We start from the raw sequence: 26,100 nt of genomic DNA, 5'->3' as shown, positions 1-26,100 counted from the left end.
GGCACCTGAGAGGCTAAAATTGATTAAGTGCTCAATGCCATCTTATACTTGCTATGCAGGATACTACTCAGCATGTAACAGAAAAGAAATACTTAATACGTGCAGGTCACCTTTAACTGCACCACAGCACTTAGATTTTTTTGGTGTGGGTTTACTGTTATTTAAATTTAGCTTTGGAATGTAATTTCTTGAATCAATGTGACTAGGGATTCAAAACAAGCTCAGAAATCTGCTGCCAAGAAATGATAAACAAGGATTTTAAGAAAAAGACTTAATACTTGCCCAAGAAAACAATCTGTGTCATTCATCCATTGGTTTATGAACTGTGCTGTGATGGGCTCAGGGTTGTGTGGAAATCTGATGTTCTCCAACGTGTGCAGAAGTAGTTCAGGATTGTAGTAAAGGGCAGCTATGGCAACCTGAAGACACATGGTACGAAGCTCACTTGTTTTAACTCCTCGAGTTAATCGCTCTAGCACAGCTTCTACAAAGAGTGGGATACACTGGGGACACAAGAGGGGAAAAAATTAAATGTTAAAAACACTGCCAGTTTGCATGAGAATTTAAAAGCACTTATCAGTCTCGAACCTGCTGAAGACGAAGAATCAACTGGAATTCTGCTTGTAGCTCGTAATAGTACAGTATATTCATTTCCCAATATAAAAGCAAGAGCGTACCTTCACCTTAAGACTCTGTTTGCGTGCTTATAAAGCTTTCTAAAACAATTACCCTTTGGACTAAAAGTTATGGCTAGTCTCAACACCAAGGTAAAATATTTTGGGGAAATTTGGTAGGATTTGTTTTAGTGTGTATAAATGGCATTTTCAAGCTTTGGGAAAAGAGCTCAAATATATTCTTGTCCTAAGATATATCAAACACTTCTTAGTTTTAAAGCTTCACTAGGCATGTACATAAGCCTCAGCAAGAAATATATATTCTGCCAAATTGTAACAAAGTATGGTGAAAAACTTCTTACAAAAGTCTGCAAAGAGCATGGTTATTCAGATATTTGCATTGCGCAAGTTTGTATGTCTAGACTATGAAATAAACAGTTCCCTATAAGAAGATGCAAGTATATCTCATCTTTATGAGCAAGGGAGAAAGTTTTGATTTCAATGTGCAATCATTTCATTAACACAGATGTGGCACTTTTACACATTAATTTCATTGAAAATGTATGTGATTTAATTCCATCCCTTTCAGATTTCTCATTTAAAAAAAATTCTGAGCAAAATTTTCCCTTCAATTACTCCAGATTTATATGAGTAGATTTCTACTGATTTCAGTTAAATTAACTCCAGAATTATCCAGTAAATGTAAGGGTCCAGGAGCAAATGGACACATTCTGTTCTTGCTGTGCAGAGCTGGGGCTTTACACAAAAATAACAAAGAAGAATTTAGCCCTTAATGTGAAAAATACACTGCTCCAGATAGTGGTTGAAAATGTGTAGACAAAGATCCAGGAAATTTATTGTTACGGTACTCACAGCAACTGCAATCCAGTCAAATACTAAGTTATAGATTTTACAGCATATATAGCAATTCAAAATACAGCACTAATAATAAAAAAAAAAGTCTGAGTTCATATTGCTGTGGGAAACAACTCCAGTAGTTTGACTTGCATGATTAAATTCTAAATCATAGCAATGTATTAAAATTTCTAATTCAATTCGCAACAAGCAATGCTATCAGGACAAAATTTAGGAAACAGAAAGAGACTCCTACCCAAGCTACCAGTTTTTTTATTGTTCAGTTTTAATCCTATTTTCTTGCTTTTTCAAGATGCCATGTCCTTTAATCTCCTCCACGAGAAACAAATCAAAAAAAAAAAAATCTCTTGAACTCATTTACACTCTCTGCACAGTCAGTGTGCCGGAGGACAATTCCATTTAGAATATCTGATTTCCTACATTTGTTCCTTAAATCTACATTTTTCATCTACTAAACTCCTATGAATCTGGTTGCATTTATATTGAAGCGTTTACACAGCATCAAATTTATAAAAGGCTGTTTGTAATATATTACCTGATCAATACACCGCCCTTTGCACTGAAGAACAATTACTTCTAAAAGTTTGGCTGCATGACACTCTGCATCTTCTCCTGCATCTCCAGTTAATACCTAAAACAAGAATGATAATTCAGCCCAATAACATCGTATGCAATCTGCTGTGAAAATACACATACACACATGAGAGAGCATGGGTATGGAGAGATGTATATATAAGAAACCATGGTGAAGGGCCACAAGACTGGAGAATTCAAACTGTGACCTTGGAGTTTGCAAAATCCATATAATTCTTTACAAATATTAATATTTTTTCCATTATGTTATTTCAGTGCTTGTCCTTTTCTTGAGGAAAACATTATTTTAAAAGTTATTATGAATACCCTTGATAATTGGTATTTTCTGCAATGTGATTTCAGTTTTGGTAAATAATGGCAGATTAACAGCCTGGCAAAGTGAAATCCTGTTTTCCACAGAACAGGTACAACACGAGCAACAGCATGGCAAGTTTCTTCCATAATGGTCTATCCACATGCTTCATGGATGAAAGGGGGAATTCAATTCCCATGTCCATTTAAACCGTGGCCTCTCTGAGGAGGATATCAGTTACAACTGTGGAAATGGTTTCCGTGATGCGTCCACTGGGAACCGAGCTAAGGCTTATAATTTCACCTTGACCAATCAACAACCACCAACTGGCAAGCTTTGGTCACTCTTATTTTGACTATTTGGTGCTCAAACATCAAGGGTGAGGACTATGACAAGGAATACAAGTCTTACCTTTTTACACATACTGTAAATGATTTCTAAATGTTTTGGATTAGACAGTAAAGTATCAGTGTCGATGGTCACATAATTGTGCATGAGAGGCATCATATCTAAAAAAACAAGAAAAGATTTTATATAAAACCAAAGCCTCCAAAACTCTAACCATTAAGGCCCTGACCCAGCAATGGGATCTACTAGGTTGGACCCCTGAACATGACAGGAGTCCTAAAGCTTCTGCATACAGCTATCTGTGCTAGCAGGTGGCTTTGCAAGGTGGGGTTTTTAAATACAGATAGAGAAAAAGAATTAGAACAGGCATAACTACATTTCAGCTAATGAATTGATCGTTTCATAATTTTTAGGATTTTCTTTTGAGCTGTGGACTTACTACAATGTGTAAAACTGACTTATTCGGCCACATTTCTCCAAGCAAAGAACAGTGGCATTAGCTCACCATGTTGTACTGTGGCGTTCACAACAAGGCTCAAGCACATGTGCTCTTTTCACTAATACAGACTAAAAGGAAGTAACTCCATAAGATAGCTTTTTGAAGCTGCATCTGCAAACAAACAGTTACAATACACTACAGCTGGGGAACAGTCATACCTGCAAAGTATTCAAAGCAATCCTGCTGGAAAACTTCATACAGAACACCTAAAAGCTGCCACATTTGGGGGGAAATCATCTGGCACGTCAAACTGTATGCCAAGGAGAGAATTTCTTCATAAAACTCTGAAGAGAAGAAAATTTGAGGTAGGGGTCTGTAAAAGAGAAGTTTTGCTTGCAAATACCATAATCTCTCAAACACATGCCCTCAGGCCATACAGCAATGAGCAGACAGCTTTGGAAAGGTAAAATGTTATATAGTAAGAGACTGAAGAATATGGACTGAAAAATTCCAAAAAAAAGACGCATCACACTGTATTTAGTTTCTCATAAGCATTGAAAAAAAATGCATTACCAATGAACTAAAGAAATTGTTTCTAAAACATGTTCACACTTCTTTCCATTCTCTAAGGATTTGTTCTAATTTACAGGCTTTGCCATAAAACTCTGAAGCTTTTTAATATATGGAACTGCTAGGAGCGTAAATGTAATCAAAGGTCACTTCCCCTTAATTTCAAATCAAGTTAAAATTTTATAAGGAATTGAGTCTGATGCTTTTCAGTGCTCCAGTGCATATAAGCTAATGTAATTTAATGTAGTAGTTTTAGTAACATGAAAATAGGAGCTCAGGATACACAAAGAAGAACTAAAAATGAACTTCCTTTAGTCCTGGGAGAAGTGGCTTATTCAAGCCTGAGCTTAAATCCTGACAAAGTACTTGGCAGGAAGACAGTACTATTTGCTCCGTTAGATTTAAAAATATTTCATTAGTAACTTTTTTCTGCTGTATAAAACAAACTGGATACTTCAAAAAGCCAGCTTCTGCATATACCTATTACGTGTTTCTGCAAAACGAGGCCAATGATCTGTAAACAAATGCTCTCCAATTGTTGAGTTATCTGAAATAAAAATAAGATAGTTTATTTAAAAAGCTACAATCAGAGTAACTTGATCCATCCACTTGACTAATTCAGTTTGACTAAGCAGTTCTTTCAAGGAAAAGAGAGTTTCCATCTTGGTTTAAACGCTTTCAACTATCATCAGAATGTTACAGGGACACACTCAGTTATAAGTACTCAACTATTTTAAAAATTAGTTTTCCCGAATATCGTTCTTAGAACTGTAAAAGCAGCAGAGAACCCTGTGGCACCTTATAGACTAACAGACGTTTTGNGGTAGCCGTGTTAGTCTGGATCTGTAAAAGCAGCAGAGAATCCTGTGGCACCTTATAGACTAACAGACGTTTTGGAGCGTGAGCTTTCGTGGGTGAATACCCACTTCGTCAGACGCAGGTAGTGGAAATTTCCAGGGGTAGGTATATATATGCTAGCAAGCTTGCCTGGAAATTTCCACTACCTGCGTCTGATGAAGTGGGTATTCACCCACGAAAGCTCACGGTCCAAAACGTCTGTTAGTCTATAAGGTGCCACAGGATTCTCTGCTGCTTTTACAGATCCAGACTAACACGGCTACCCCTCTGGTTCTTAGAACTGCTTACTTAACAGAACGATCATCATTGTAATACTTTCTAACTAATGGTTGCTACCCATACACTAGCCGAGAGCTCCGTCACACTTGAAGAGCACCCCCTTGTTCCAGCTGCTGCATCCAAAGGGTCTGAAGACAGACCTCGGCACAAAAAATGTATAGGAGGGACGAAAAGGAATGGGGTGAAGGGAAAAAGAGCAAGAAAAAAGAAAAGATGTTCCTGCCTGTGGCCCATACCGAATTTCCCAGAAGACAGTATATGATCGTGTTGGGGAAAAGGGCACCATTTGCTGGAATGAGCAGGTTTTACTGTGAGGAGCTATTTCATTGTTGTTGGGCAGGGAGAATGTTTTTAGGGGTGAAAACTGTCAGAGCCACAAAAGAGAAGTGTAGGTCCACATTAGAAGCCTACATAAAACCAACAAACATGGACATTTAATTTTATTAACAGACACATTCATTAAGGACTCACTCCTGCAATGTGCGGAGCACTCTGCCCCCACTCTAGCAAAACTCTTGAGCATATGCTCAGCTTTAAGTACAGGTAGTCCCATGGAGCTCCTTGTGCTTTTGAAAGTCAAGCCAATTCTTTAGGTGTCTAAATACAGTTTTAAGAGTCTAATTTTAGGTTCTTTTTCAAATCTTGACCATAGCCTATTTCCATAAAAAGGCATTAAATTGTAGCGTTCATGTATGTGTAAAAGATCCTGAGATAAAGTGTTCAGCGTTATCTTGTGCTGCATACTACAAAACAGTGAGCAGCTAAGTTCTCACAAAAAGACTAACTTAACATAGATGCCCACTAGACTAAAAGCTGAACAAACCCCAAAGGACAGTATTTCAGGCTACCAGTATTAAAGCTCATTTTAGATCCTAGTTTCCATTCTATTTCTTAAAAGATGGAAAAAGCTCTTTTATGAAAAACTGAAGATTCTTTGAAATCTTAGATGAAATGCAGTGGTCACCAAGAAAATCTTTTCAGACATTTCTTGTCAGATGACTGATACGTCTCAAAAATAGGTTTACTTCTTGTGATGAGAACTTGTATAACCAAGGAAGCAGCATGATCTAGGACAGTGGTTTTCAAACTTTTTAGGCTGTGTTTCCCTTTCCGAATAGCCTACTGCAGGGGTCGGCAACCTCGGCTCACAGCGCTTCCTGCTACCCCCATTGGCCTGGGACGGCGAACCGTGGCCAGTGGGAGCCGTGGTCCGCTGAACCTGCCAACGCGGCAGGTAAACAAACTGGCCTGGCCTGCCAGGGTGCTTACCTTGGCTAGCTGTGTGCCAGAGGTTGCCGACCCCTGGTCTACCCCATCTGAGATACGCACAGGTGCCAAGTGGTGAGGGCACGCAGGGTCACGTTTTCAAACATTCAAAAAAACCTAGAGGAACATTGGGGGGGGGTGTGTGTCAGGCACTGTGCAGCAGGGCTCAGGGAGGGAGCGCCACCTCCACCCCTGACTCACCTCAATGGGCCACTCCAGGGTTGGGGGGGCACAACCAAAAATTGTAATTCAAAGTGGGGTTTGGCCTGAGGTGAATCAGGGGGCATAGGCAGCACTTCCTCCCCAAAACCTGCCACAAGCAAGTCATGGGGGTGGAAGTGGCGCTCCGTCCCCAAGCGCAGCTGTGCAGAGCTGTCGCCACCCCAATGTCCCTTCATGCCTCCTTAGGGTGACGTATCCCACAGTTTGAAATCCTCTGTACTAAATAAAATGCATTGTCCGCCATTTCAGGATTTTTCTTGCATACCCATTGACAAGAGCTCACATACCCCATGGGTATGCGTACCCCAGTTTGAAAACCACAGATCAAGGACAAAACATCTTCGTGCGGTAATATCAGCTAAGCTCAGAACTACCCAACAACTGTGTGACATTGGGGCAAGTCAAACCTCAATCGACACAGTTGTAAAATCAGAAAAAAGCAGAAGGCAACCCTAAGCTGAGCTTTAGGAAAAAAGTTCCTCCTGCAGATAGCTCATGAATATATGAAGTCTAGAACTCATCCTGCAGTACAATAATATGTTGATCCATCAATTCCATCCAGGTAACTGCTGCATTCAACATCAAAATCTAAGTTGCCATTACCAGTAATTATCATACTGCAGTTACTGTGAATTATAACATTCTCAGGGGAGAATTTAGCTTAAAATGTATTTGTAACAGTCTAACATTTTCTAGTAATATATTTGCTGTAGTAAAGGCTTAAGTGTTATCTCCTCAAAAATGTCAATTATCTCTTAAAGATAAGTACTGTACAACTGAAAATTAGCATTTTACATTGAGCTTTAAATTCATGTTTACTGAGAGGGATCACTTGATCCTAATACACCAAGCTACATAACTATTACATGCTCTTTTCAAATCAAGCTATTTAATATATACATAAAACTGCTTGTTGTGATGAATAAAATGAGAGAAGACTAGATGTGAACTGAGAGTCATCTCACCTCTTTGTGATCTTCCACAACTGTTAGAATAGTGTCAATGGTGTGTAAGATTCCCATTGCCATCACTGTCTTGTCCTCCACTTCCTCATATTCTTCACTCTGAAGAACTTTACCAAATATCTCAGCCTTAAAAAAGAAGAGAAAAGAAAAGAAAAGAAAAGAAAAGGAGTAAACAGACAGATATTCTAGAGATAACTCATACTTCCAGCTTGCCTCGCAGAAAACTAGGGATTGCCCTTTGACTGATAACAAAGTGGCTGCGGTGTCCTCAAATTATTAAAACATCTGTGATGAAGCCACCAGTGGTGAGAGGCATGCCTGATACTTCTGTAAGGGAACTGGGAAGTCTGGAACATTGAAAAACCTTCTCCTCCCTCCTCTGATAAGTGACTTGCCACAATTAGGTTTAAGTTAAATAATCAAAGTATTAAATATCCTGGCTTCTTTAGAACAGCAACAGCTATCAAAACAGTCAAAACTACTGTAATTTTAAGGACTACGGTTTAACTTTTTGAAGAGAAACTGTCAGGTAGTTTAACCCCAAAATTTACATGGGTGGGGCGCAGGTGGTTTACAAGAGCTACTATTGATAGATAGGTTTTCAGTAAAGTGTTTTAAAAACATCAGTGAAAGCAGCTTATGTTGGAGCTAACACATGCAGTGTATGCAGATCAGAATTTGATGCCATCATGCTACTGCATGAATAGGCAGAAGGTGAAACAGGCTAGAACTGAAACAGAACAAACTAGATGACTTGTCTAGTTTCATCATCCAAGCTGAAATCCAAAAGGAAACAGAATAAACAGTGACAAGCTAATCAGATTTTAAAGAGTCTTTATTTCAAATAATCAAAAAAGCTGTAAGAAATATAGGTGGGAATTTTTTAAAATTATGATTTTAAACCTGACAGTGTCCCTTTAAAAAAAAGGTTCATTTCAAACAAGCTTGCAACAATGTTTAATAAGCTAGGCCTATGACTATGACTACAATATTGTTCTGTCTCTTACCAGGTGTTGTGTCATGTCAACAGCGATGGTAGCTACTTCCTGATTGTACTCACAGATCATCTTCTGGATAACATTAGTAAGATCATCGTTTTCTGTCTCTCTAACGATGTGTAACAGCTCCTGCATAACGGGCCTGACATACGGCTTTACATATTCCTTTGCTAATAAGACAACAAAACAAAATTAGGAAAAATCAACTTTCCATAAAAACAAATATACAATCTGCTTCAGTTATCAGAACCCTTACTGTTCTCTTCAGCAAAAACACCTAAAACAATTCATTTCAAGTAAAAGTTGAGTCAGTCTAATAGTGTGTACTTTTTAGATGCAAACCTATTACATAATATATATACTTAGATATCTCCCATCACTTAGAATTCTGTCCACAGAAAAGATCTACTTCCATGAGAGACATGCACATCTAGTATCTGGCCCTAAACATAACCATTGTTTCAATTCAATGTTAAAAAATAAGATGCCATTTGGTTTGTTAACTGAATTGTGTTGATTCAGTTTCCTTTTGTTCAGAAACCTGTCAGAAAAATCTGTAGCCAATGTTTCATGATGTACATTGTAGCTAACGAGCAAACTAACTTGTCTAAATGTGATTAAGCGTTCCAGGGTTCTACATCTCTAAATGTAAGAAACTGTTTATGTACATCCACAGCAAATTATAGCAACATATCATCTAGGCAGGGAAAATAATCAGTACGTACTTCAATGAACCGTTGTAGCATACCTTGCTCCTGATTGCTTATTAATGCCTGCAGAGCTATGGCAGCTTCTACTTTGACAGGCATTTCCTTGTCATCAATCAAGCTCTTCTTTGCCAGCTCTACTGCATTCCTTAGGTTGAGTTCATTGTGGAATTTCAAAGTGCTGAATGAATGAAGAACCCAACAGGACTGTCGTACAAGAAGAAAGCAAGTCAGGAGCTACTGTAGTTATAGAACTCCTTAAAGAATTTCAGTTACATGCTAACAGTTCTTAATCTGTTTTAAATTGTTGCTCTTTTGTTTGCATATTTACAGAGTATACATGCAATACTACATACCCTGCAGGTTTCACACTACAGTGATTCTTCTGTTCCTTTCCCCAAACATCTATAGATTCAATATATAACTGTAATTGTTATACTAAACTTCTATCAGGAACAAGAGAGCTTGGGATTTATTTTTTAAAAGTTTTCTTCCTAGGCAATGAGATGTACACTTAGTAGGAAAATTAATCACGCATTATTGATTATGTGGGCACAGGGGGGAAGAGTTTAGGGATTAAACCCAGCCCATCCTCAAAGAGGCATTAACTGCTCTCTGAAAATTGGATTTGGCTTTGACTCAAACTCCTGAGATTTGCTACTGAATAATCATAAAACCATAGAAAAGTAGGGCTGAAAGGAACCTCAAGAGGTCATCTAGTCCATCACCCTGTGCTGAGACAGGACTAAGTATGCTTAGACCAGGGGTGGGCAAACTACGGCTCACCGTCCAGACCCGGCCCCTCAGTGCTTTGGATCCAGCCTGCGGGATTGCCACCTCCGTGGTGCTGTGCCGAAGCTCCCATTGGCCCAGGCAGGCAGGGAGCCTGCCTTAGCGGCACAGGGCTACTGCCACCCCGGAGCTGCTCCAGGTAAGCGGCGCCGGGCCACAGCCCGCATCCCTTCTGCACCCCAACCCCCTGCCCTGAGCCTCCTCGTATACCTCGCACCCCTCCTCCACCCCAACCCCTTGCCCCAAGCCCCTTCCTGCACACTGTACCCCCTCCCAACTCTGCACTCCCTCCTGCACCCCAACACCCTGCCCCAGCCCTACAGTCTGGCCCTGCATGCAATTTCCCCACCCAAATGTGCCCCTCGGGACAAAAAGTTGGCCCATCTTGGTTTAGACAATCCTTGACAGGTGTACGTAACCTGTTCTTAAACGTCTCCCGTGATGGAGATTCCACAGCCTTACTTGGTAACCTATTCCAGTTCTTAACTATCCTTATATAGTTAGGAAGATTTTCCCAATAACTAACCTAAATCTCCCTTGTGCAGATTAAGCCCATTACTTCTTGTCCTACCTTCAGCGAACATAGAGAACAATCCATCTTTATAACAGCCCTTAACTTATATGAAGGCTTATCAGTTCCCCCCTCACACTTCTCTTCTCAAGACTAAACATGCCCAGTTTTTAACGTATCCTCACAGGTCAGTTTTCCTAAACCTTTCATTATTTTTGTTCCTCTCCTCTGGGGTCTCTCCACTTTATCCACATCTTTCTTAGAAGTGTTGTGCCCGAAACTGGACATAATGATCGTATAAGGACCTCCACAGGTTACCATATTTCCAATGCTCAAGTTTCCCAATTTGATCAAAACAGTGAGTTGAAAGTGAGCCATACAGAAATGGATCATCTAGAACTTCAAATGTGTATAAATAAGTTTTACTTGCATACCATTTCAGATCAAAATGCTGAAAAGGTTTCTGTACAATGGAGTTGCTGAGAAGTAAATTACTGTTTGTGACACACGTGGGAACTGCTACATTTCAGTCTGTTATTCAGAGTGAAAAACTTGAAAAGAAAATAATCTGACACATATTGCAGTCTATAAACTTTGGTGAACTTACCCTTGCTCTGAGATACCCCAGGTTAGACATGAACAATGGAAATACGTGATTCTGTAGCATCAGCTCCATCTGATCCTTGAATACACTCTTCTGTTGAAATAAACAAAAAATTAAGTTTGGAGCAGTCTTTATTTTTGGATATACTGTATTATTCAGTAACTCATATTAACTGTAAAATCCAGACTAATAAAACCATTCTCTGCCTTCACATGAATTATTTCTATTCCATTAATACATGTAGAATAATTTCTAGATGTCATTTTGACGTGGGAGCAAGAGGCACAGATTGAAGAATGGGAGGCTGGCAGGCTACACAACATATTGCTGGAACACTTTAAACATTATTTACAGAACCAGAAGAAGTCTATAAGTAAAGGAGCTGTTTTTTGCTATGGACAGGTGTCATGGTAATCAGTGTGTCCAAGGTTCCAATTGTTGCTGGAACGTATTTTGTAACATGATCCCATTTCATCAGTAAAGCAGGACAGCACAAGGAACTGTTCTGTAACAAGGCAGGTAGTCTGACAGAAAGGGCTGATTGTAAAATGGGAAGAGAAAGAAGTGGCCTGAAGTAATTTTAATTTATTTTTTTTAAGAAGAACTTCAGATTGGTATTTTACAGCAAAAATCACTTCACAGACTTCATAAGTGTGCTTCTAGGCTAGCCACACTTTAAAAATTAACATTTTAAATTAAAAAGGACAGTTGATAACAGATTCTGATTATGCACATACTGATATGCCCTCATCAATTTACCTTTAGTAAAATATCTGCTAGAGATCCCATCACGTGCAATGCTCCATCTTTCTTTCTAGGGTCAATGTTTGGTTCTGTGAGGATCTGATAGCAAAATGCCATCATCTTCGGTAATACCTAAATATAGTAAGACACAAACAGAAAAATGGAGGATAATCTGTATGTGGTGTCAGTGAACTATTTAAATCTGTTTATTAATATCTTTCTTTTAAAGTTTGAAAACTCAAGAACTTAGAGCTTTCATATAGTACCAGTGTGAACTAACCCACATTGCCATGTTGCCATAATACATTATGGACAGTCTCTTTCCAGTTAATGTGGAAAGCCCTATTATAAGCCTTTTTTTAATCACAACCCTCAGATTTGTCAAAAATAGATGCATCGGCCGGAAATGTCACATTAGTAATCATAAGTGAGGTACATTTTTTTTTTTGACACTTCAAAGAAAATTAGAAGAGGTGATTTGGAGATACAGGGGTTCACACAAGGCAGTAATCTCACTTATTAAATTTCTTCCCAACTTCTTTTCTGACTCGTTCTATATAAATTCCAGAACAGCGGGGTCTAGAAACTCCAGATTACAACCAACCTATTGGTTTTTACAAGATTTGGAAAGGTCTATTGGCAGAATCATTCATTTAATGTGCTTTCACATATATTATATGCTTGCAGACTTCATGAAATAAAGACCCCAATGCAGACTACTACAATGGGGATGGTGGCAGGCAAGGAACTACGTTGGGGCAGGTGAGGGGAAAGCTCATAGTCTATATAAGAAAGTAGATTTTACACGTTCAGAGCTGCAGACTCGGTTTGACTCTGAACAGTTACTATAGAAACAGCAGCCTGATGCTTTATATTTATTGTGTCTCAAATGACTTCCAGTATCAAATGTGCTTTGTTCTAACTACTAGCTCTGCAAAGTCAAGTTGGGCATTCAGGGCCAGGCTGGCTTATGTCCTTCTCACAAGTCACCAAAAATAATGGAACTTCTGCTGGAAAGTTAGGTCCTCATTTAAACCTTTGCACCCCCTTCCCTTTCAACAGTTCAGAACTTAGTAAATCATTCTAACAAACATGCAGACAAAAGATTCAAATTTAGCTCACTCCACCTTAGCTGTGTACTTTAGTCATTAAAGTCAGAAGAGAGAATTCTGAATAAACAAAGCGAGCAGATCCATAGGAAGGTGGCATTTTTACTGTCACTTTTCAGAGCAAAAGTGCACACTGAAGTATATAGCAAAAACTCAGATTGTTTGATCTTACACAAAAAGGTAGGTCAGAAGAAGGGGCAGAGACAAAGTTGGTTGTCTATCCTTAATACTGCATCTTTACGCTTTTTAATTCTTGATTTTTTGCAGTCTAACCTAAACAGACTTTTCAGGTTAATACCTGTGTTCTATAAGAAAACTACAACATTGTCTCAAAGGCTTTTTCATTACCTAACTGACAGATATTTACAACCTTAACTGAAACTCAGTGAAGTTTTTTGCCTGGTAAGATATATATTTAACAAACTAACTACCAATGAAAAATGCATCTGTGCAACATGAGAATGTATATCTGTCTCTGAGACGCTTAACATTTGTATTTCTTGATCTATGTTTAAAAGTTTTAGTCTTAATGTTGCCTTAAAAGGTTTTTTTTTTTGTTTGTTTTGTTTTTAAGAAATAGGTTGTGGGCAAAGAAAAGTTTCATATCCATTTCCAGCCAACTGTTCTAGAAAGATAGTAAGAGCTTGAAAAATTTACTCATACACCTATCAGCCTGAAAGACCAGAGTACTTAGCCAGGAAAATACTTGTCCTGTTATACCGCATAAAACCATAACCCTTGCCATTTAAGGGAATATAAATAGTCATATACTGTTTATCATGCACCATAGTGAAAATCACTGCCAATCAACTTAATACACTTTAAAATGCAATTTACTCCATCTCTCTTGCTTTCCTTATACTTTCTGTCCTTTCCAGGTTTCATGCTATTTTCCATCCCCCCTTCTCTCCCTCCCTATAAAAATTCATGGTCTATCCTTCCTTGGCTGTCTTCAGTGTCTTTTTCCATACACTGTGTTCCCTACCTTCTCTTCTATAAATTGTTAGCTCTCCCACCAACTTCTTTCTAAACATAGCAATTATTTTTTTAATATATCATCAAGCTCTCTTCTATCCACTCCCTTCATCTGCTGCTACCCCACTCTGTCACAGAGTGTTGAGAACATTACCACATATCTTGTAGCCACAAGACTAAACTGCTTAGCCAAAGACTGATATGAAAATAGGGGAACACCCTTGCTGTTCAGAAGCAACATTTAGGTGAGAAATCAACCCACCACCCAGCTGTTGGGATGGGGAGGATGCTGGGATTCCTACCAAGGTGCTATCTGTAAGCAAGCTCTAAGAACAGTCTGCCATATTTACTTCTGGCTAGTAGGTAAATAATACATTTGAATCCCTCAATTCTCACTGCTGGAAGGGAGAAGTATTCTCTCTTGCTACCCAAGAGCATTCCTGGCTGCTGCATGGTGATGGTGTACAAGGGTCTCTCCTACTGTTTGGGGTCTTCCTCCCTAGTGAGTAATTCTCATGCCTGTTTCTTCTGCTCCTGTCGACAGCTTTCCCAAGGAACAGCAGACTGAAACCAACTTGATTCTCATCAGTTTCACTGCTGCCCACAGGATTCTAAATAGCAACAGTGAAAAACTAATGTGAATCAGGTCCACTTCTCCCTTTGCTGTAGCTTAGGAAGCTCTGAGCCCCAGAGACCTTGGGGTTGTCTGCCTGCAGACTTGGGAAGACATTAACTGCATCTGTTCACACTCAGTTCACATCTGGAAGGTGAATCTTTGCAACCATAATGACTAGAAATTAGTTTAAAAATAGAAATTGAAGTTTTGATTACATGGAAGTTGATAGCACTCATTCATTGCAGAGTAGATTCTTCAAGGCTTGAGGATAATACAGAACCATTTCAGATGGACAGATGCCCTTTTAAAGAAAGAACAATTTTTTAAAAAAGAATAATTCAGTACCTCTTTTCGCTTCTTTGCTGCAGTGTAGAGGAGATTCTGGGCTGCTGTTGTAGGGGATGCATAATCCTCAAACACATCTAACAATGTTTAAAGAAAGTGTTTTCAGTCACTGAGTACAATTTAATAACAAAATTCTCAGATCATTTTCAAATATACCTAGATCAAGAGCTTTGGATGGATGTCACAGAACCAGGGTAACAAAAGAACATTATATTTATTCATGTTCTTTTCATCCTCTGGACTCTGATAACTGAGTTTCGATCACCTTTGACCAGTGTTTATTTTGTCAACTATCTTCCCAATATACCAAATACCAATCACTCTTTTTGAGAGACTTAGTTTTTCTGTGGTATCTAAGATATCACAGTGTAGTAAATGGCGGAAAAATTTGTAATGATGACATTTACAGTAGCAGTACCAATATGCTGCAGTGCCATGTGTATATTGGTGAAGTCCATTATCGTTTCATGTCATTAAAAAGAAAAAGTTACAGACCTTATGAAAAATTTCATTAAATCTAAATGTATTTGAATTTAGGGTACTCTTGAATCTATGGCTATACCAAAGAACTAAAAAAAGCTGAATTTTTTTTACATCCTTGATTGTAATTAATCCTCCTCGAAACACACTGTAAGTATATTGTATACCCTGTAAAATTCTTCTATTTTGCAAAATATTGCTACATTTGCAGCATCAGATAACAGATGGGATAATCAATGAGGTCTAGAAATAAGAAGGCAATTTCTATTTTTCCTGGTATCGCCCAAGTCATAACAGATGAAGAATATTAAATATACTGTCAGAACTGAATTTCCCACCCTGAGTATTTCTCCCTAAACATCATTCTTTTTTCCTTTTACAAATGAAAAATGCAAAGTCTAAGTGCCTTAGCTACATAAGAAAAAAATCAGAACTAAATGCCTGTCCATGAAGAATTGGATTCAGATGCTCAAGTCTTGGCTACACCTCTGCTCCCTGAATATTAATATCTTATGATGCCTCATTATTCTACAGTACCTCTTTCTAGGTTTTATTTTCTACTATTCCAAGAAAATCTAAAGGACACTTTTTTTTTTTTTTTTTTTATATAAAATGCTAGCCAAAAGTTAACCAGTCTTTTTTTTAAAAAAAGAAACCTTAATTCCCTCTGTGATACTTAGTTTTGGGGACTTTTCCAACAGGATTTCCTATACTATTAAAAAACAAAACAAACAAAAATAACCTATTTTCCAATAGGACTACTCCTGAAAGGGGAATAAGATTTATAATACGGCCCAATGCAATTTATACTTTAATTCCTACATTTGTCTTTTGAAAGAATGCATATTTCTAAGTATTTCAAAAATGTTAATACAAATAAGTGGCACTCAAAATGTACCGATCTTCAACAGGGATGGAGTATGTCAAACTCCCTTTGGTCAACTAGAGTTGCACTGCCCTACAATAGGGTCTCATGTCTAAGCATAACAGTGATTCAGTACTGGGCTTTAAAGGTGCGTTTAAGTGAGCAAAATGGGGGAATCTAAGAAAACATGCATCAGGTGCCTAAGCAGCAAGGGGAGAAAGGCAGGAATAAAGTGAACAATCAAGCTTGGTCTGAAGGGGTAAGCAACCTTTCTTGAGCCAATCTAATAAATATAACACATTATTTAAATGGACAAAACTAGCTTATTCCCACTTAGGCTTTAAAGAACAATTCACCTCACTTTTAAAGTCTCCCTCAAACTCTGGTGAAGATACAACTACAGTGGCATAGTGCCGAATACAGTTTTGTAATTCAGGGATCTATAACGCACAATTACAGCAAAAACAGGGAGCAAACACTAAGAACAAACATTTACCAAATTTCATGCGAATGTACTCATATGGATCCTCTTGCCACAGCTCTTCATCTTCATCTTTATAACACATTAGGGAGAAAATCACTTCTTCAGATATACTCTAAGAGCAGAGAAATGAAATAGGTTCAAGTGCCCAGAACATATTTCAAGTATAACTTCCCCCTTCAAAAGGTCTACTGCATTGTACCTTTTCATAAAGTTAGTTTAACTAATCCTCTTAAAAACTATTTTTACTGACTTGGATAATCTTACAATACACACATCGTGTTTTTCAAAGGACTCAGAAGGCAGCAATAAATTTTACTCCACTATACTCCAGTACAACACAAAAAATATACCGCAGGGCACAATCTAATAATAGCAGAACATATTCTGTGTAGGATTTCACAATGTGGCACTAAGATGTGAGTAGATCTTTTACTTTCCCCTCATCTTCCTAATACTCTACTCATGGGACTGATCTTCTGATAAGCTGATTAAACATGGGGACTTTATGATAGGAAAACAAAATATGGAGATGAAAATCATTTTCTTTAGCTTTTTCCACGTTCTAATGACAAAAGAAGTGGTTAAACAAGAGCTTATTCCCTCACAGTTTGTCTTCCCTTCTTTTATCTTACAGTGCAGGCAATGTTGAATATCTGTAGTTACAATCATAGAATCATAGAAATGTAAGACTGGAAAGGATCCCAAGGAGTCATCAAGCCTATCCCCATGCGCTGAGGCAGGACCAAGTAAACCTAGAGCATCCCAGACAGGTGTTTATCTGACCTGTTCTTAAAAACCTCCAGTGATGGGGATTCCACAACCTCCCTTCAAAGACTATTCCAGAGTTTAACTACTCTTATAGTTAGAACATTTTTTCTAATATCTAACATAGTCCATTCCTTCTTACCCTACTTTCAGTGGGCATGAAGAACAATTGCCACCATCCTGTTTATAACAGTCCTTAATATATTTGAAAAACAGTTCTCAGGCTCCCTCTCAGTCTTGTTTACTCAAGACTCAGGATGCCCAAGTTTTTTAACCATTCCTCCTAGTTCAGACTTTTTAAATCTTTATCATTTTTGTTGCCCTTCTCTGGACTCCCTCCAATTTACTCCCATTTTTTCAGAAGCATGGTGCCTAAAACTGAACACAGTACTCCAGCTGAGGCCTCACCAGTGCCAACTGGGACAATTACCTCCCATGTCTTATATACAACCCTCTTGTTAATACACCTCAGAAGGATACTAGCATTTTTCACAGCTGCATCACATTGTGGGCTCATATTCAATATGTGATCCACTATAATCTCCAGATCCTTTTCAGGAGTACTACCAACTAGCCAGTTATTCCCCACTTCGTAGATGTGCATTTGATATTTCCTTCCTAAGTGAAATACTTTGCACTAGTCTTCATTTGAATTCCGTCCTGTTGATTTCAGATTAATTTTCAAATTTGTCAAGATCCTTTTGAATTCTAGTCCTGTTCTCCAACGTGCTTGCAACTCCTCCCAGCTTGGTGTCATATGCAAATTTGATAAGCATACTCTCCATTCTGTTATCCAAGTAATTAATGAAAATATTGACTAATACTGTACTGATCCCTGCCAGGGTGTGTCTAATGGCACCCCACTAGATATATCCTCCCAATTTGACAGAGACCCATTGATAAGTACGCTCTGAGTATGGTCTTTCAACCAGTTGTGTACTCACTTATAGTAATTTCATCTAGACTTCATTTCCCCAGTTTGCTTATGAGACTGTCATGTGGGACTGTGTAGAAAGCCTTACTAAAATCAAGATATATCAGTTCTACAGTGTCCCTTCCATCCACTAGGTGATTAATCCTGTCAAAAAGGAAATTAGGTCAGTTTGGCATGAATTGTCCTTGACAAATCCGTGCTGGCTATTCCTTATAACCCTCTCATCCTCTAGGTGCTTACAAATAGATTGTTTAATAATTTGTTCCAGTATCTTTCCAGGAATCATACCAAAAGGCAAAAGACTGAGTAATCAAAAACATAAGATTATGACTTCATTGCAGGATCAAGCAAAATAAAACGCTGTTCTGGGAAGTAATAAGCTCTTATTCAAATGCAAATATCTGCAATAAAGGTAAAAGGCAAACAGAACAATAAAGTAACAGACAAGTACATCTCTGTGAAAAATATTTTTCCAGACTGACTGCAGTGAGAGAGATTTTCCAAGCCCCTTCATAAAAGCAGAAGTCTCAACTACAGCTCATGGGAATAATGTTATTTAAATGTTTATGACTGTGTTCTTGCACTGACCTGTATGTGTGGCTTCATCTGCTTCCAAGTTACAGAATGACTGACCCCTTGGTTCAAATAGTTTAAGATTTGCTGAAGGACACGAGGAGCAATATATTCTTTTTGCCTGTACTGGTCTAAAATTTTTAAGAGAACCTAAGGGAATAGTAAATTTATTTTTTTTAATGAAGCATGAAGATTTTAAACACACAATGTAATCATTTTATAGTGAAGACATTCTGACAGGTCAATTTCATTTTAAGTAGAAGCTCATGTATTAATCACTTCAGTAATGCCTTTTATCCAAACATAAGTAATAATTTAAACATTGAAGTTCTGAGACCACAAACCTTTACTACCAGGAATTCTCCTACAACAGAATTACTAGCAGTAGTGAGATTCAACACATGCAAAAGTGTTTGCACGACTGGGCCTAAATAAGTCTCAGCATTAGGTGGAGTAAGTTATGTCTTCATTTCTACAGATGGGGAAAAGTAAAGCACAGATGTTAAGGGCTATATGTTCAAACTTCAGTAGCTAAAGGTAGGACTTAAATCTATACATAGGATTCAGGTGACTAAAATTTAGGTGCCAAATTTTGAGAAATCCAAATTTAAAAACTGAGCTCTAAGTGACTTCACTGAGGTTGCAGCACAGCGTCAGAACAGCTAGGCACTAGCCTGCCTTAGTTGGGCAGCATCGCTGACAGGACTTTAAACGTCCTGGTCGGCGGTGCTAACCGGAGCTGCTAGGGTCCCTGGGTGCTGAGCAAGGTGACCCAGTGCCTTATATGCTGTGACCCAGTACTGGGTTGCGACCCAAACTCTGAAAAACACCATACTAGATCACATGCATTCTCTTTGATTAGAACAGCAAACCATTGCAACAATTGGGACCTTTCATTCTACAGTATTCCTCTATAAATAGGAGGTTTCTGTGTATACTGCAAGCAAGAAAATATTTACAGTAGGTCACTATAATGACAGGACTCCTATTATGAGTTAAAAAGGATGGAGAACTGGCAAGTACACAAATCATAAAATATTCTCTGGTCATTTATTTTCAAAAGGGTAGTTTTGTTTCATAATAATTCTTCATAGTAGAGCAGAGTGTAGCATATTTTGTAACATATACCTTCCTCTAGGGCTCCCTGGGAGCTGGGTCTTATATTTGTCATTTCTACTACATGCTCTTTGGAGCAGGAACTGTCTGTATCTCATACAGTCACTAACACAATGTTAGCACTTAAGCGATAAATATATAATGAATACTTAGCACTGTGGTTTCACTACAGCCTCAAAACGTCTGGGAAGCGTGGTGAATCATGAACTTAAAAGCTAGAAATGGAAAAGACCTATGTAGATCAACTAGACCATTTGCCTTAGAAGGCAAATTGTTCCCTATGGCACACTTCCTAGTCTTTTAGAGAGTCTAAGTTTTAAGTATTTCAAGTGATGGTACAGTTTCTCTTTCAGTTTCATCCATTACTTTGAATTGTACTTCCAAAATAATTATCTCCTTTGAAGTTTAGCTCTTTCAAATGTACATAGAATTATCATGTCCTCTCTCTACTGGGCTTTTTAGCTGAGCTTACACATTTAATCTCAACCGTTTTTGTGCAGAGAAAGGCAATTACATTTCACAGAGATTTCAATATTTGGTTTCATTCTGATTTAGACCAAAGCTTTTGAAGTTCTCTATAAAAGGGAAGGTAGGCTAGGCTCTGGGGCAGTCTGTCTGGCAGGCAGCACCAGAGATGCAAATGCTGGAAGACCAGGTTGCTGAGGAGCTGTGAGCTGGGGTTCCCAGGCTCTGAATTCCCTGTACTCTGGCCTGGTGGGCCAAAGGTGAGCTGGGAATCTGGAAGCCTTGACTGAGCTGGGAGCCTTGGAGTTTGGGAGTCGTAGTTCTCAGGGATTCCAACTCCTCTGAAGTCCTCCTGACAAGCTGTGAAGGAGCCAGGAGCCTAAAAGCCCTAGCTGAGCTGGTTGCTCACACCTTGTCAGCTCTTCAGGCAGGCTGGCAAAGAGCTGGGAGCCCAGAACCTTCAGCTGCTGAGCTGACAGTACACCAGGGAGGGTGACAGTTTCAAAATCTGCAAGTTTTTCCACTGCAACTTTGTCAAAAATCAAACCATCAAACCTCCCTGCATTCTCCAATGGAAAATCATTCCGTCTGAGTATTTCCGATCAGCTCCTAACTCCCTCCAATCTGCCTATGTCTTCCTGGTAATGACACATTCAGAACAGATTTCAGTATTGCAGGGTTAGTTGCAGCAGAACCATGCAGGAAGCATGACCTGGAAATAAGACCTTCTTTGCTGTGATGCTTCTATGTAACCAGCCCAAATTGCATCAGTCTTTGTACTAGCATTTCCTGCCTATCACTCTTATGTTTTTTGTAGCATTGCAGATTTTCAGATTTTTCCCTCCTTTTGCATCACTGCAATTTGGATTATTTCTCCCAAGATGGAAATATCATTACTAACAAGTGTTCCAAGCCATTTCTCATTGGTTATGATGTGTATTTGACCATTTTTTTGTGGTTTCTTTAAAGGGTCCTATGTCTTATATGAAGACGCTAAAGAAAGGTAAGTAACATGGTTGTTCTGTAGAAGTTATCCTAATTCAGAAACAAGAAACAAATCTTTACCTGTTGGATTCCAACGGCGTAGGTTTTTAAGAAGAACTCTGAAAATTCAAAATACTCTTTTGTTACATTTCCAGGACTTCCATACCTTTAAACAAAAAAAGAAAACAGGTATTTACACTTTTGAAGCAAAGTTTTCTGTTTACCAGGACAACATGGTCCTTGATTAAGCTTGCAAACACACAAAAGCCATTGAAGCAGAACTCATCTTTCACCAGAGATATATACACTGAATAATCTCTTTCCACAAATATCATTCTCGGCAATTATATCCCACACAATGATCCATTTCCCCATTTTTCTTACTTATGCACAAAGCACAATAGTTACTGGCTACAAAACAACAAAGTTGCATTTTTGTCACAGGATATATAAATTCCATAGTGTTTTTTGTTTTATTTTTAATATTCATGTGTTGATATTTCGGAATTTAACACGGGCAGGCAGACGCAGTGATGAAAAGCTGAATGAATTTTACTGGAACCACTGAGAACTAGCAAGTGAAACCAGACTGTACTGAAGCCTGGGAGAGCAGGAACTCAAATTAGAGCTACTGGTTTGTCACATGATAGCAGATCCTCATTCAGAATCAGACCAATAGGCAGTAGAACACCAGTTTTATCAATTATATGCTTTTTAACAGTTTTATTGGAAAAGCATATTTTGCTTAAAATAATGCAACGTGAGTTTTTAAAATTAAAAACTATATACTTGTGATGTTTGCCTTTCTCCATAATCAGAGCATCACTTTGATTTACTGTAACAAACTAATAGCTTTATTTGTGAAAGATAATGATGGCAAAGCACTAGCTTGCACCACCTTCGAAGCAATCTCAGCCCCTGCCAGCCCAAGGTTCCTCAAAAATGTCACTGCACCCTTAACTGAGCAGGGTAACAATAGTATTATGCTTACAGACTGTCAGATGAAACACTCAAATGGAAATTGATGTTTAAAATAACAGCATGCATATAAAAATGTTCATTCCTCAAAGACAAAAAACAAGAGCCATCACATGTATAGAATACATTTTATTTTAAATGTTTAGTTCATGTGAAAAGTTTCTAAGCTGTTCTAATATTCATGATTGTAAATGCATTCCTAATAACAGAAGGATGGTGGACAGGGATAGAAAGTGTTAGGCTTCCACAAAAAGCCCTAACTTGGAGTTTCTAGCTTCTAAATCAGAGGTGGACAAACTACGGCCCATGGGTCATAACCGGCCCATGGGACCCTCCTGCCCAGCCCCTGAGCTCCTGGCCCGGGAGGCTAGCCCCCAGCCCCTCCCCTGCTGTTCCCCCTCCCCCGCAGACTCAGTGCGCTGTGCCACCTGTGCAATGCTCTGGGTAGCCAGGCAGCGCAGCTGCAGAGCCCAGCCTGACCTGGTGCTCTGTGCTGCACTGTGGCGTGGCTGGCTCCAGCTGGGCGGCGCAGCTGTAGCGCCGCCAGCCACCAGTGCTCCAGGCAGCGCAGTAGGGGGGCAAGGAGCAGAGGGGGTTGGATAGAGGGCAGGGGAGTTCAGGGTGTGGACAGGGGTCGGGACAGTCAGAAGGCAGGGAATGGGGGAGTTGAATGGGTGCAGGGGTACCAGGGGGCAGTCAGGAAGGAGGGGGGGTTGGATGCAGGGGAAGGGGCTCGGCCACGCTTAACTGGCCCTCCATACAGTTTCCAAAACCTGATGTGGTCCTCAGGCCAAAAGGTCTGCCCACCCTTGTTCTAAATATTTGTTTTTTAATTTAAGATACATACATATATATTTCCAACCTTAACGCAATCTGCATGTTGTTTGTTTGGAGATATCTTTCAGGATTCAACAGAATTAATTTCATTTTGTTAAACAGTCACCATGTTACCCAGAGCAGATGGTTCAATCGTTAAAGAACTAATTTTGAACATCCTAACTCCCTGGAACTAAAAGTTCAAATCCCAGCTCAAATCCCAAATCTCAAATCCTAGCCCTTTATCTTTCCAAATCAAAATTGAAGGGCAGGTAAATTACTGTCACTCAGTCTTCTGGATGAAACCTTAAATTAGAGGTAATGTCTGATCTACTAGACAAAGATGCCATGGCATCTTTTGGAAATGTATTTCCCCTGGAGTCCTTCGCCAGAGATTTTCCTTTTTTCCCCGCTGTTCCATGAAAATTTATATGCAATAGACCATAAAGAGTTTGAGAATCTTTAGGATTAAAGACACTAATATACACATAAATATATCTCTTGGAATCTCTTTTTTCAAGTCTAAATCAGTCTAAAAATATCTCAAACTAGTAAAAAAAATCTGCAAATTATATGCTGCATATGAAGAAAAACTTCTGAAATAAAACCTTGGTCATCATTCCACCAAGCAAAGGACAAGACAAAAAATTATTCTAAAAAGTTCCCAGGAAGAGCAGACAAGAAATAGAAATAAATCATCTGTGCTTCTACAGTGTTTTTCATCCAAGCATTTCACAAACAATTAAGCTTGCAATGCCCCTGTGAGGTAGTTAAGCATTAGCTCAGTTTCACATATTGAAACACAGAGAAATTCCATTATTTGTCTTAGGTAGTCACATATAATGTGAGTGTCAGAGTTAAGATCAGAATCCAGAAATCTGGATTCCCAGTCCCCAGCTTTTACCACTAGTATATTATCTCTCAGAATACCTGCACATACATACATCATAAATATATAGTGACTGTGCAGTATGAATATAGGATATATATTCTGCATAACAATATCCACAAAAGATAGCTAAGTAAAAATTAACATTTTTAAGCCACAGTTTTTAAATCACTATATTACCGTTCAAAAAGACGAGCTACGATATGCAATGCCCACTTCTTACATTTCCACCACACCAGCTCTGGCCTATCATCTTCATCAATCTGTAATGTCTCCTACAAATAAATAAATAAATAATCAGCCAAAGCATACAAAATTAATTTTAAAAAAACCCTGATACTGAGTGGATTAATACAAATTCAGATACAAATATTACTGTTTTGATTTTATTAATAGTGATAATATTAGCTACCAGAATAAAACATAAGATTTTTTTCTTTTGATGTGATCCTCCAAATGTACTATTATGTTGAAAACAACCCAGCCAAAAAAGCTGTATATACTGTATTTATGTTTTCACTCTTATATTAGATATAATATAAAATAATCACGTGTATATGCATATACTATACATTCATACAAAAGATGTTAATAGAATAAGATTGTGAAGTGAAGCACTCAGAAATTAGGAAATGCCAAAGTTAAGGTTGCACAGTTAGGGGTGCTTGTGCATCCCTTTGCATATGCATTGAAATAAAATCTAATTATAGAACTCCATATCACTGCTGGGCTCAGGTTACTCAGTTACATATATATGTATATTGACTACATGGTCATGCGCTAAATACTCCTGGGGGAATTTTACGTCACTGTACAATGCAGAATTTTGCAGAAATTAACAGTTGTGTGTGCAGAATTTCCCTTCCCCAACAGAAATGGGCTGCAGTGCAGCTAGCTGCCCCAAGAGGCCACTGGATCCAGCAGATCCCAGCTCGCACATAGAAGACACTGCTGGGGGAAGGGAGAAGGAGCTAGAGCAGTGATTTTCAAACGTTTATTTTTCCACAGACCACTTGAAAATTTCTGAGGGTCTCGGTGGACCACTTAATGACCTTTCCAAATGTTGTTTGTACCATTAGCTAACTATAGTAAAGCGCTTTGGATAAAAACGATATAATCTCTCAATAATAAATGGTTTTTGTTCTACAAATAAAAGCACACAATTCATATTTTAATATCAATAGTCTTGCCTTTCTAATGTGATGGTTGTGCCCTCCCTTCTACCCCGCAGCAGCCCCCAAGCTGGGGCTGTGAAGGAGGGGGAGTCTCTTCCTCTCTCCCCCACTGCAGTAGCTCCTGAGCTGGGGCTGGGAAAGAGGGGAGACACTCCCCTGTCACAGCAGTCACAGAGCTGAGGCTGGGGAGGAAGGCCATCTCTCCCTGGCAACCACAGACCTGGAGCTGGGGAAAGTCGCCTCTTTCTCTGGCCATTGCAGCCCTGCACATCCTAATTTCCCCCCATCCCCTCTTCTCACCCTACCGCCCCGTCCCACCTACCCCCCTCCCAAGGCCACCATTTCACCTTACATGTGCGTCTTCTCCAGGTTCCAGGCACCTAATTAGCCCTTCACCCACCCCCTTAGAGGGAACTATCCGCGGACCACCTGAATAGAGCTCGCAGATCACTGGTGGTCCACAGACCACAGTTTGAGAACCACTGAGCTAGAGGGTTCCTGGCAGCTGCAGGTCCCAGCAAGCTCTGAGTGGTATGCCCTGAGGCCCCAGGGGAGGGGGTTTGGGTGTATTGGGTGAGGGAGGAAGGGGGCAGAGAAACAGGAACTGGATTGTCAAAGGGTTTCTTTAACTCTCCACTCCTGGGAAAAATTTTGTGTGCATCTGTATTGTATTGCTGACAGGTATTTTGCAATAAATTACCAAAATAATTTAAACTGGCATGATTATGTAGTCTTATTTTGACAAATACAATTTGCAGAATTTAAATTTTTTGGTGCAGAATGCCCCCAGAAGTAGACAAACTATTGCTTCTATTCAGTCTCTTGGCAGGTTTCCAGCCTCAATCTTACAGA

At 39.0% G+C, this 26,100-nt stretch overlaps 1 protein-coding gene across 1 annotated transcript in view; it reads right to left on the bottom strand.

The window, feature by feature from the left end:
* The window catches only part of IPO8 (importin 8), an 80,766-nt gene that overhangs the window by 19,963 nt on the left and 34,703 nt on the right, over positions 1 to 26,100 (bottom strand). The window contains exons 7-21 of the mRNA XM_075069164.1: positions 24,254 to 24,348; positions 21,472 to 21,556; positions 18,841 to 18,975; positions 16,566 to 16,665; positions 14,725 to 14,801; positions 11,695 to 11,811; positions 10,939 to 11,028; positions 9,070 to 9,235; positions 8,331 to 8,491; positions 7,324 to 7,449; positions 4,214 to 4,280; positions 3,382 to 3,507; positions 2,788 to 2,885; positions 2,026 to 2,121; positions 283 to 503 (exon numbers count right to left, since the gene is read on the bottom strand). Of these exons, the coding sequence (XP_074925265.1) occupies positions 283 to 503; positions 2,026 to 2,121; positions 2,788 to 2,885; positions 3,382 to 3,507; positions 4,214 to 4,280; positions 7,324 to 7,449; positions 8,331 to 8,491; positions 9,070 to 9,235; positions 10,939 to 11,028; positions 11,695 to 11,811; positions 14,725 to 14,801; positions 16,566 to 16,665; positions 18,841 to 18,975; positions 21,472 to 21,556; positions 24,254 to 24,348 (1,760 nt within the window). The remainder of the gene's footprint in view (positions 1 to 282; positions 504 to 2,025; positions 2,122 to 2,787; positions 2,886 to 3,381; positions 3,508 to 4,213; positions 4,281 to 7,323; positions 7,450 to 8,330; positions 8,492 to 9,069; positions 9,236 to 10,938; positions 11,029 to 11,694; positions 11,812 to 14,724; positions 14,802 to 16,565; positions 16,666 to 18,840; positions 18,976 to 21,471; positions 21,557 to 24,253; positions 24,349 to 26,100) is intronic.

The sequence above is a fragment of the Chelonoidis abingdonii genome, chromosome 1 (genome assembly GCF_003597395.2).
Source record: "Chelonoidis abingdonii isolate Lonesome George chromosome 1, CheloAbing_2.0, whole genome shotgun sequence".
NCBI classification, from domain to species: Eukaryota; Metazoa; Chordata; order Testudines; family Testudinidae; genus Chelonoidis; species Chelonoidis abingdonii.
This window is presented reverse-complemented; position numbering and strand designations above follow the sequence as displayed.